The 12,954-nt window shown below is 33.4% G+C and overlaps 1 protein-coding gene across 1 annotated transcript in view; it reads right to left on the reverse strand.

Moving 5' to 3' along the window:
• Positions 1-12,954, reverse strand: part of DNER (delta/notch like EGF repeat containing) — a 121,249-nt gene that overhangs the window by 35,421 nt on the left and 72,874 nt on the right. Inside the window, exons 6-7 of the mRNA XM_080605293.1 lie at positions 5,966-6,119; positions 508-621 (exon numbers count right to left, since the gene is read on the reverse strand). Coding sequence (XP_080461419.1) covers positions 508-621; positions 5,966-6,119 — 268 coding nt within the window. The remainder of the gene's footprint in view (positions 1-507; positions 622-5,965; positions 6,120-12,954) is intronic.

Genomic DNA, 12,954 nt, shown 5'->3' on the forward strand with positions numbered 1-12,954 from the left:
TTTACAGAGTTTACCAATGAAAATCACTGAAAGGATCATGTAGGAAAACAAACAAATCCAAACAGAAAGGAAAATGAATTAAATCTTTTGGGGACTGAAAATATTCATTTATTTTTTACCTAACTGACCCAGATGCAGAAATATGCAAATAATGCATGAAAGGCAGCTTTTCTCATACATTTACTGGACAACACAAAAATCAGAACAAACCCTAGATCCTCAGATTGTCTTATCTTTCTCAGAGTGCCAGAGCCTAATTTCTACTGTGGAGGTGCCAGCAAATGGAGAGAACATTTCTGTGCAACATATGCCCTGAAACACTAAGCTCTTACCATACTTTATGTGTTATTGATGACACAGAGATATCTCATCTGGATTTTTTTCTGCTTATAGTTATGGCCTAAGGTACAACTTTGAATATATTTTCATGTAACTGAAAATTCAGACTAAGTACAACCCATGGAACACCGCTTTGTACAAGGTACAAGAAAAATCATTACTGTTTACCTTCTGGACACTGACAAGTGAATCCATGGATGTTGGATGAGCAGGTACCTCCATTTTGGCATGGCTGCTGGATGCAATGATCAATCTCTGACTGGCACAGGTCTCCAGTGTAACCTACAAAAACAGCACACAATATTCAGAAAATTTAGGGAAAATGAGATTTTCTCACTAAATGTATTATTAGGTCACCGAAACAGTAATATTAGTTTCCTTAAACAAAATTAACCAAAGTAATAAATAGAAACCGGGACAGTCTCCTAATTTCTTATAAAATTAGATTTTTAATAAGAACTTATACTTCACTGGAGAAACATATGTAAGTGGTGGAAATCTAGAGATTATATCAAATTGCATTTTACAGGTGATGGGTTCTCATCAGGACCCATACAACCAAAAAAAGAAGTCATTTTGAATGGTTATCAAATGCATCTTGAATCTCAAGTTAAAAATCTTTAGGAAGACTTCAAACAAGACTTGTCATCTGAAATATTTGTGCATATGCTGAATAACTGTCATTTGTTCCTACTTCTGGGCTTCAGAGAGGGTGTTTATTTTAAGTGGGAGCTGTGAAGAACTGCTCAGCACAATTGCAAACTCTTCTAAATAAGCTTCTATAAGTTCACAAGCTACAGATTGTGTGTACTCTATTATTTGACCGTCAGTTTGCTTTGTTCCATATGTCTGAAGTCTATAACACATCCAAAAAATGAACAAACTTACAAAGCACAATCTAAATCATTAAATACTCCAAACTGAAATTCCTCAACAAATACAACACAAATTCCTGTTCTAATTTTTATTTACTTCCTAGAAACTGTCTTGGATCAATGACAGAAGAAACTACACACTATATATTAGGTGTTTTATTTAAAAAAAAAATCCTAAATAAAATCCTAAGTCTCATGGCTGGTGTTAAGGATCCATAAGCTAGGAGTAGATGACACTGTTAATACACTGCTTTGAGCAAGTACCTGAGACAAAGACTCCAAATGAGACAGAGGACATGCCTGGACTAAGATTTTGCTTATGCAGGAAAGGAAAAAAAATAAAAATAAAAATAATTAAAAAGGGTGTGTGTGTGTGTCTTATTGTGATTAAATAATTGTATTTAATGTGATCAAAATCAACATTTTAAAACCTTTTCAGCAGGCTAATAGTTGTCTTTTCAAATCTATTCATGTCAACATAAAGTAGGTCTCAACACAGATTGTTACATTTGGAGTTGCTAGAGCACTACTATAGAAAAGAATCTCTAAGACTTTCTTCTCTGTGTACCTTACTGCTTTTATATGCTATTGACAACTACATTATGATCCTACTTTCTGCAATGTGAAGCCTGGAAAAAGAAACTCTGTTGTATCTAGATTAATGCTCATAAGTCACCTAAACTCAAGAGGAATAATAAGGTTGAAAACCAGAACTGTGCTCGTGAGATAGCTCCTCTGGACCAGACTGAGGCATGTGGAGAAACCTCAGCCTTACTCTTAGTCAGTGATTTTATCTAATTCTAATTGGTCTTAAATTAACATAACATTTACAAAACCAGAAATAAATACTAGAGACTACATCAACTGATTTGTTTCATCTATATGCTTCCCAGTTCTCACATTCAGCTGATTATTATTATGAATCATAATTAAGTGTTTAATGCACTTAAATCATTAAAACGTTTTTCCATGTTCAAACCATTATGAAGTATGTGAAAGCTAAGAATTACACAGGAATTCAGTGTGTATCCAAAAGAATGTTAGCACAGAAAAGCATAAATGACTGTGTTGCTCTGAAGCTTGCTGAACGAATTTTCTGGCTTCTTGTGAATGTCACTATAGCTTGAGGAAAAACTCATCAGAGATAATATTTTATGTCAGCCTTATGAAAATAAATATGTTCCATCTTGATATTATCTATAGGGCATGTTTTGTCCGTCTGCCAGAGAATATGATTAGGGAGTTTAATACCAAGTATGTTGCAAGTGCTACAAATTTAGAGGTGCTAAGCAATCACTGTAGGAAAAAAAATGTTTGCTGGTCAAATACTTAAAGAATCATTACACCTATTCATTTTGTGCTGTTAAAGATTTTCATAACATTTCCTTCTAGCAAGATTTGGGAAACAAAATACTGTTCATACAGTGAATGGTTCTGAATTTTGCAAATGGAAACAATAATTAAACTATTGTTGCTGTAATTAAACTCTTATTTTCCTGTCTTTAATATTTTTCCATATGCATTTATTTTTAATGGGTAGAAACACAAGTTAACAATGAGTAGGCCACCTGAATAGACTATTGTTCGCTATTAACAAATAAACACAAAAAATTAAGAAAAAAGATAGTGTTTTGTTTTTGTTTTTGTCTTTTTTTAATAAGCATAATGCATTAAGGCCATGGAGTATATAGCTTGTAAGTTCCAGAATGTAACAAATGGAGTTAACTATATTTGGCTTACTGAGGATCTACAGAGAAACTTGATCAAGCTGTCTTTCAGAAGGGAAGAGTTCACATATAGAAATGAAATAATTTAATTCCATCTATGGGTAGCTTTGTGTCCCATCATAAGAAGTAGGAGGGGTTTTGTAGAAGGAAATATTTAGAATTTTGACTTTTTTTTCCCTGTAGGAGCTAACATTTCTTCCAGAGACACGGAGAAGAAATAATTATGAAAACAATGTGCAAATTAAATTTTAGGGAAATAGATTTCAAATGAAAAAGGTATAATCCAGACTTTAAAAAGACAATAAAGACATCAAATAAGAGATATTATAGACACTGTTTTCTTTTTACTATGCATCTCATGATATTGACCCAATGTTTTTTCTACACCTGTGTTAACACTTTCTCAGGCAAGTAATTGAGATGCTGGTCTCCAACAGCGATTACTACTTTAACTCATGGGAAGCTTTTAGAAACTGGAGAGGCCAAATTTTAAAAAATAAAGCAAGCACTTGATGCAGGTATCTGGGATCATAACAACAAAGACAAAAAACAACTACCAACTTAGATTTTTATATCATTACACAAATAAAATAATATTTGCTGCATCAAAAAATATAATTTTTAACCTCACAGTAGAAGCTGGAAATATCACAGACTTGAATGCCATAATGGAAGTAATAATCACCTTTGGAGTCTCATAGCTAAGTGGGAAGTATACTCATGTTACTGTGCAAAACTTAGCTGTACAACATCAAAACATTAAGTTTTCCTAGTGGAAATGTTCTTAGGCTTTATGGTAAACACATCAGAATTACAAATATTCCCCCTAAAGCTTTTTTTTTTTTAATACAACTAAACCCACAAATTTTGAAGTATTTAAAAATATTTCATAATAAGATGGGAAGTTATATTTCAGTAAAAAAATCTGATTTTATGAACTGCATGTAGGCTTTTTTAGAGTTGTTCCTGGATTTCTCCTGAGGTAGGGAATTTTGAAAGAGAAATTTAGACAGAAATACTTGATACAGAACAATTTTAAAGACAGTTCTCAATAAAAGCATAAAACATAAACATAATATACACACAGAAAAGTCTGTCTTTTCTAATTAAAAACTACTTGTCAAAATCGAAAACAATTCTGAATCAGCCATATTCAACATGACATTAACAGTAGGAATTTTCAAACATTTGAAGTCTGCTTCACTTTGATCTTTTCTTTCTTAAGTTTAAATTATTATTTAACTATATTTATGTATCTTGTTAAAGTGACAGTTATCCACTGGCATATTTATGAAATAGAGTACATGTGCATAATAACATCACATCTAATTTTCAGAGCAGTATAAATCCGTGTTGGATTTATACTTTTGAATATATACATATATTATTTTTATTATTATTATTTTATTGGATTTATACTTTTATATATTTTGAATTTTTTGGATAAAAATCCAAATATAAATCATGTTTTTTCATCACATTCACTTTAGTAACTCTAATCAAAGAGAGAAAAAGAGGAAGCCCTAGAGGCATAAAAAGTACATTAGTAGGAAACAGCATGTCCTTTGGAGAAAGTGAAGGGGCCTTCATTTTTTGCCGTGACTGATTTTCTGAATTACAAAGTTCACAAAACGGTTCAGAAGATGGTACATGTCTGCCACATTAAAGCATCACTTGCATCCACCTGCTTCTGGCTCAGTCAATGTTTTGGCCGGTAATTAAACAACAACCTAGCTCAGCCTGAAGGATCTCTAGTCTGTGCATAAGGGTAAGAAATAAGAGTACACCCATCTCTAAGAGAATGTAAGAATGCCCACTCCGTGATCTCACCTTAAGTCAGAATAAAGTGTTGTCACCATACCTTTTATATATATTTTTAATCCATACAAATAAATACCTACCCAGCATTAACATGTATCTTTAGACAACCATTTAGAGACAACCGCTGGAAGCCTGACCAAATTATTCATTTCTCCATCTGCTTTTTATTAAATGGCTTTTATATTCTGCAGAGCTGATGATCTATTCCAGAAGTATCTTCCATTTTCATTTTTCCCAGATAAGACCCCTTTCTCTCTGATGTCAACTGACCAGTAAGTGATTTCATAACTCATTAGCAAGTAAATTGCTCAGTTTTTTGACAGAAATAAAAATGTACAGTAAAATGTTTATAGGAGGCAAAATAAATTACCTGATATTTATCTTAATCTTATACAACTTTTATTGTACTTTAATTTTCTAAAATTATTTAGAAATAAAGTAAATGTTCTATTACAATAATTGAGTTTATCTTTGAAATGTAAGATTTGAGATAACACTGAGTTTTCTGTAATAGTCATTTTGTAAAGTTTTTCCATCAGCATGTAACGTTAATTTATCCTCCAGCATTCAACTATGACCATCGTATTTAGTTTAATTTTAATTTCAGTTAAGATGTCTATGTTTATTTGATCAAATTTTAATGGCAAATGTTCTTAAAATAACTTCAGAGAACTCAGGCACTTGATCATTAATCAAACCCACAATATACTCAGTTTAGTTTCTGAATTTTAAAAAAGTTTTCAAAATTTAAGTTAAACAGCTGCATAGTTTGGAGAAGTATTTTTCCATGTCACCAGTGTAACTGAAGAAAAGAGTTTACTAGTAATAATTAAGGCATCTTCATTGAAGGGTTAGCTACAATGTACACTTAAAATCTAAATTTGAAAAAAAAAAAAAGAGAAAGATTAAGAGAAAGCTGATTTTAGGCAGCAAACCTACTGATTTTGGTCATCTTTTCTTACTAGGCAAATTCTATCAGCTATGAACGATTCCCTCTTTACATTATGGCTTGGCTGTGTGGTGGTGTGCTTTCTGTGGCACTATTCACACGTGAAGAGTCTTCCAGCCTTTTAAAACTGCCCTTATGTTGTTTTATTTTCCTCCTTTCCTGCTATCTGAAGACACACAGTTGACTGCTCTGCAGAAGATATGCACCGAATGTTAAAACAAAATGCATTATTCACAGCACAATATGATACCCACCAGCCAGGCAACTGCAGGTGAAATTGTTCCCATCATGTTTCTGTGCTAGGTCGGTGCAGGTTGCGTTGTTCTGACAGGGCTGGCTTTGACAAGCATCAAATTCCTCACACTGGGAGCCCTGGTACTCATCCTCACAGTCACAGAAAAAGGTTGCCTAAAAAAATAAAAAATAATAATTAAAAAAAAAAAACAGAATCTGTACTTCACAATGAATCTAAAAGGCCTGTTGTAGGCATAGTGTGGCATTCATCATCTTTGTTAGTAATACAATAATTAATATTAGATTTGGAAAATCTTTATATTGCTGAGATTGTTAAGGTTGTCTCAAAAGACAGAAGCAAGAAAAGCTCTCTCATCTGTTCTATCTATTTAGATTAAATACCTTACTTTCTTTGTTCATTAAACACTAGATGGCAACCACATTCACTCTCTTATACATTTCCAAGCCAGATCATTTAGGCTAGAAACACGCAGCTGTCTCATGCACAAACATTGTAATGCAAAGTACAGAATGTGCATGGAACAAAGAGATGGGGTTAGTATTTTATCTTCTATTTTTACTTCTGTTTGCTTCATAGAAATAAAGCTGTGTCCTAAGGAGAAAAGAAAATAATCTTCATAGAAAAAAAAAAAAGACTGTTCTCAGTAAAACACAGATTTCATTTTTCCTTAAAAATACTGCACTGGTAGAATCTAAACAAGGATTAACGTTATACATTTCCAAAACTCAAAACAATGTGTGTATTTATCAGGAACACCAAAAGTACCAGCTAGGCACATGCCCTATGCATGTTATGATATTTGCCCAAGCCTGTTCACAAAAGTGCTCTGAATCTCTCACGTTAGCAGTTCCAGGTTTCCATATGAGGCTGTAGTTCAACAGAAAGGAAAGATGGGCAAACAGTTGAAGATTTGCACTGCCCACCAAGGCAGCACTACTGTTATTCCAGGCTATTGGGTTGTTTCCAATGTATGTACACCATATCACAGCAGGTAAAATTGTGCTTCATGGCATGATGCATCTTAAGTCCTGCTTTCCCTTCTCCCCCTTATGAAGCACTTGGAGACAAATACAGATGGCTGGTCTAATGCTAATGGAAGTAGAAATAAATAGTTTCAAAAATGACACGGTTTTCAACATCAGTATTGATAATGGCTGTGGAATATACTACTAGACATTAGGCAGCTAGAAGTAAAAACTAGACAACCTGGATAAAAACAAACAAACAAAAATTTACTATAAAGATAATCCCCAATATCAATTCATAGTCAAACACATAAGGATCACCTAGCCTGGCTTCCTTTTACAATGGAAACAATTACTGTAGGACACCAGTCCTACACTGTGTGCCTTCCTCACGGTCAATGTCATGTCAAAGGAATCAAATAGAGGAGTTGAGAGGAATAAACCTCCAATTTTAAACTCCAGTCTAAAGTATATCTATTTCTCTGAAAATCATTATTAATCTAGTATGTTTTTTATATCTTTAAAGATTATTCCTAGCTGATGCCTTTTTTTTTTTTTTTGCCACTGATTATGAATTTGTTGGAAGCAAATATGTATAAAATAATTTTGTTTTTCACCCTATAGAAATAAAGGCCAGGTCTGAGTTATAGAACTATCTTCCCTATCAAAATCGTATTTCAGGTAGTACAAATCTCATATCTGATAAATATAGTACTGAAACCTAGAATAGCAACATCTAAAAATAAAAATAAATCAAAACAAATATACTTTTGAGAGTATAACCAGGAGTATAATTAAAATGGGAAATTCTGCATCAGAAAAAAATAATTCATTATAAAGTTAAAATCTTATTTCTAATAATTTTTAGATACCACCTGCAATTTCACTTTATATTCAAGTATCTAGACATGATCTGTTGGGAATATTTCTTCTAAGTATCCCATATTTCTCTCTGAAATACAGATTTTCTCTGCATTCATGTAGCCACAGCATTTAGTTTTTCTTAGACTAATACCTTCACTTAAACAGTTAACATTCTGAGCTTGTTGGGATCTTTTCATTTATACAGATAAAAAATACAAATACACTGAAGACACTGTGTTGGTGCTACTACTGTCTTTGTACTATTGAAAGAATTGTTAAAGCTTAAAATGGACACGAAGAGAGTACCAGTAAAGATACATGCACTGTGCCTAGAATCAGTGCCCTGTTTGAAGAGATCAGTCTTGATCCTATTTAAATGTGTTTCTCATTCTTGCGGATGCACTGAAAATAAGAATGGGCTGATCCACATCTGACACTAGAGACACACATAGGCAAGACATCCAAGTGTAACATCCCATCAGAGTTAACTCTGTCAAAACAGAGAGTTTGGTACCTGTTTGTTTGGAAGGCTCAAGTTTGTGGCTGCTTTATGTTAGGTCTGAGAGTAAAATACAAAGTACATCACTATGTGAAACATTCATCAGAGAGGAGGATGATGACAGATATCTGGACGGTCCACTCAGACACAAATAGCATGGCTCAGCCTTCACTAAAATCTCATCTCAAAGCAACAGTAGCTGATATTGTAAGTATTAAAACAGTGCAATGATGTCATTGCCTCAACAATATTAATGAAATAAAAAGTTAAAAAAAAAGCTCAGATAATACTGATATCTCTCTAAGAGCATGATATAAGGATCCATTTACCCTAAAAAGTAGTTAACAAAATGGGTTTTCAAAGCAGCACAAGAAAAGCGTTGTAACACTTCAAACTGAAATGCCTAATGACATATAATAGTTCTGAGATGCAGACAAGTTATTCTGTAGATAAGATTAGGTGTCATTGGTTTTATTAGGCATGTCATCCTCACTTTTCCCAAATTATACCATTATTTTTTCTCTTGACTAGATGACATGTACTAGCAAACTGAGGAAAACTAAGTCAAGGAGAAACTATACATTGTCATAATGCTAGTATTAAAGTCACTATCTGAGAATTCCGTGACCGTCCATCAGTAGACAGCTCTTCTGTGTATTTTACTTGATTATGGAATTACAGATCTATCATATAGAACATGTGTATTATTTTGGACAGTAACATAAATTATTTAAAATAATTTGCTTTTACCCAATCCAATTGCCTCTAAGTTTCATATTACAAATTTAGTTGGAATACAGTGTATTTTTCCCTATTGTAAGTAAGCAGATTAATAAATACTGTGCTCATCAGATTCAAAAATTTCAGACTGAAGAGAGACCGTAAGACCTCAACTTTTTTTTTTTTTCCTGCTGCTGTAGAAAAGAAGCTCATAAGTGGACTAGAACAAAATGAATGTCTAGGCTTTCTCTTGTTGAGAAAGACTTTCAGCATTCATTGCAACCATTACAGTAAGTTGTTTGGGCAAAACATTACTGTGTGATAAATATGTATTTTGTATTTAGGAGTATCCTGGAAACTAAGTCCATATGCAGGAGGACTTACCTTTAGGCATGCAGGGGGGTATTTTATAATCAGCCTTTCTGCAAATATAATCAAGTGGATTTACCCCATGAACTTATAACCCATACAGAGTACATGGAAATCATCACTATTCAGTTCAATCCGTTATTTCTTAATGTAGGCAGAGGCCAGTTATTTTTGTATAAATCTCAAGGGTTCTAATTCTAGCAATAAAATTTCATATTTACACAGTCTGCTCTTCTACATTTTACACAGGAGAGCTGAAGTTATGGAACAGAGCAATCTGTGAAAGAAATCATTATATCTCTAAATGTAAGCAAAATTGTGGCTCTCAAATCCAATGGATGCCCACAGTTCACTTTAAAAACCTTCACAGAATCAGAAATTCACACTAAATATATCTCACTTTAGATTTGTACTAAGATTTCTCTCTTCCATTCACAGCTAACTTGTTTGTGGACAACTTATTCTGGTTGAAAGTTGAGTATATAATTGCAAATCTGATATTTATATGGTGATGATGACAAGACTTTTTTTTTTTTTTTTGACACATTCACTCTTCCTTTGTGGAAAAACAGCAAGTATGGCAGCAAAGCTGTGGTACAACGTTTGTACAAAGGAAGGAAAAGGTATTACATTGGTTCAGCATCACCTCACTTCACAGAAGTTCATAGTTCAAAGCTGTGAATTTTATGTTCAATGACAACTACTATAGGAAAAGAAACTGTCATTATGAGCATACAATTGCATGTTCACATTCTATAAAAAAACATCTAACTCAGTAAGGAATTAGTGAAAACTGGCCAGGACTTCCAGGTTAAACTAGAATTCATTTGTTTACAGGTTTTATGCACTCCACAGATGACAGTATGCCACTGCACTTATATTACTGCAGATTGTTAATTACATTTAACTTTCCCATTAAACAGATGTGTTACTACATTCTATTACATTAAGCTAGATTTGGAATAAAACTATGAAGTACATAAAAACACAAAGACAGTCATTAATCTTCTTGGCGTTGGAAACAAAATGACTACAGCCAGCACAGCTCTGAGCCTATTCACCACATTAGGCCTTTTATGTGTTCTTCTAAGAAGTTGTTTTTCATCCTGCATGACTAGATTGTGCAAACAGAGCGAGTTATAGATAAAAACAAACAGCAAATCACAAAGGGCATGTTGCAAATCTAAAGAAAAATAGAGTTTCAGTTCTGAAAAAAGAAATGCAGAAGACGCATCTTGGGGTAAACCAATACAGCAGTTGGTACATGTCAAGCATGTAGTTTTGGCAGTTGTTTGCACTGTCATTAGGGAAATGACTAATACATTTTAGGGTATATCTCACCTAAAATGAGTTAAACAATAGCAAAACCATCCTGCTTAACAAAACGTTCACCTTCTATTTTTAACTATGATGCTTATGCTGGGCCTGAATTAGCTTCCTGGCTGAAATTCTATTATGCAACTAATAAGCTAAAGAGTAAGGAAAACTGACAGATTTGAAAAATCACTATGGCTGGACAGACAACACAAGATTTTTACTTTCCCTGGAGTAGGAGTCTGGTCATAAATTAGCAACATTTGGAAACACTGAAGTTTTACTGAGTTACCCCCGGCCAGAGCACTACCTGGCGTAGGTTTGATGACACTGCAGAGGATCACTGGGGACGTTCTTCATGTGTTGAAGGTCTAGAAAATTCAGGAGCAGTAAGAAAAAATTTACTTCTGAAGTTAATATTTTATTTGAAGAGACAAGATTTAAAGAATCCTACTAATTCCAATTCACTGACTACCATGAACTGGTAGATGCCTCTTAAGAAATGGACTTCAGCGTGATTTCTACATCTCATAGCTTCAGCTACAGGGGTGTCCATCAACTACAACCTTGCACATGTTATGTCAAAAACACTACCTTATAAAGTTTGCTGTTATTACTCCTCAGGAGAAAAGTAGGTGGAAAGATAGGAAAAAAAACTAAATTTTCCTGTTAATTTTCCATGGAAAGGAACACACTGCATGCACATGAGGGAGTTCTTTTGTCACTAACAGTTCTAGTTGTAACCTATAATACTTTCAATGTGATGATAAAAGGTGGGGAAGTACAGGTACTGAGTTCCCCGTTTTTTTTTTTTTGAGTGAAATAACAGCTCCCCTTTGCGGCCAAGAAGCTAATTTATCTGTCTTTTTAAAGATTATTTTATTTTCCTTGTAAGTCAAATGCCATGTCTCAGATATTTTTAAAACATAAGTGGTTATTAAAAGCAATATATGCATTTTCCTTAGTATAAAAATATATTAATTCTTCTGCATACATACAAGGATTAACATATTTTCTCTTTGGGATATATAGCCTGCAGTAACAGAAAGAAATTAGAGACATAATAAAGGACTAACAACATGAAAAACAGAAAATAAGACTATTTATCAAAGCCTTTAACTCTCAACCTGACCGAAAAAAAAAATGGAAAAAGGGAAGACATTTTGATATGCCATTACATATAATATGTTTGAACATATTACTTACATTAATCAAATTCAAAATGCTGAAATGCAAATTCAAAATGGCAGAAGAAAAACATTAAATACAGTAAAGCAGGAAAAAATAAACTGAACTATGAAATAGGACACTGTATGAATGAATAAATTCTTGGGAGATCAGTCAACTGTTATGGTAGAGTAGCATTTACTTCTAACTGCATCTTGCAGTAATTGTGTTCACACGTTACCTCAAGCAATTTAAATTTTTGTCTTTAAGAAATAAAGATTTTCTAGTCTTCCAGATGTTAGCATTGCCATGCATATATAGATTACTGCAGCAATTTAATTATTGTTGTTACAATTCAAATTGTCATTTTTCTATTATACACGCTTATTGAGAATTTAAATCAGAAAATGGTAGCAGATGAACTATCAGTGAATTCCCTAAATATGCCAAATTTTCTGTGCTCACAGCAGGCTCACAGCTGTTAATATTTACTCAACAGTTACTATTGCTTTTATCTCCCAAATGAATATTAATAAAACCAAAGATTACCTGCACATATCTGTGCTGAAAATGACTTTTAATCCAAGAAATAAAATCAACTCATATAGAATGTAGCAGAGCATACAGGTTCTTGTACACAGAAGGCCAGCCTGGTTTTGCCAAAGCAGTATATAGAATGCAAATTTAACACTTCTGATTCTTATTTTTTTCCTGTTACTAGATTGTACAACAAACAAACAAACAAAAACCACGAAGTGGCCAGCGGAATGCCTGTCGCCATTGCAGTCTCCCAATAGTGTTAGTTTAAGGAAAGAACTATACAGGAAAATTTTCAGACATTATCAAATTACTCTATTCTATTACTTCTCATTATTATGCTCGGAGAATTCCATGGTACTGTTCACTGATTTGTGAACAAGCAATTATTGAGATGTGAAGAGGTAAGTTTATAGTAAATCAGACCTGAAAAACAAAGGCTGAAGATTCACAAACTGGAGCACACTGCTCTGGAGATTGGGGATACGAAGTGCCCACCACATCTTCTCATCTCAAAAAGAAATGTGCTTGTGTGACGACAGGCAGATGCAG

Source organism: Anser brachyrhynchus, assembly GCF_964034855.1.
Source record: "Anser brachyrhynchus genome assembly, chromosome: 9".
Lineage (NCBI taxonomy): Eukaryota > Metazoa > Chordata > Aves > Anseriformes > Anatidae > Anser > Anser brachyrhynchus.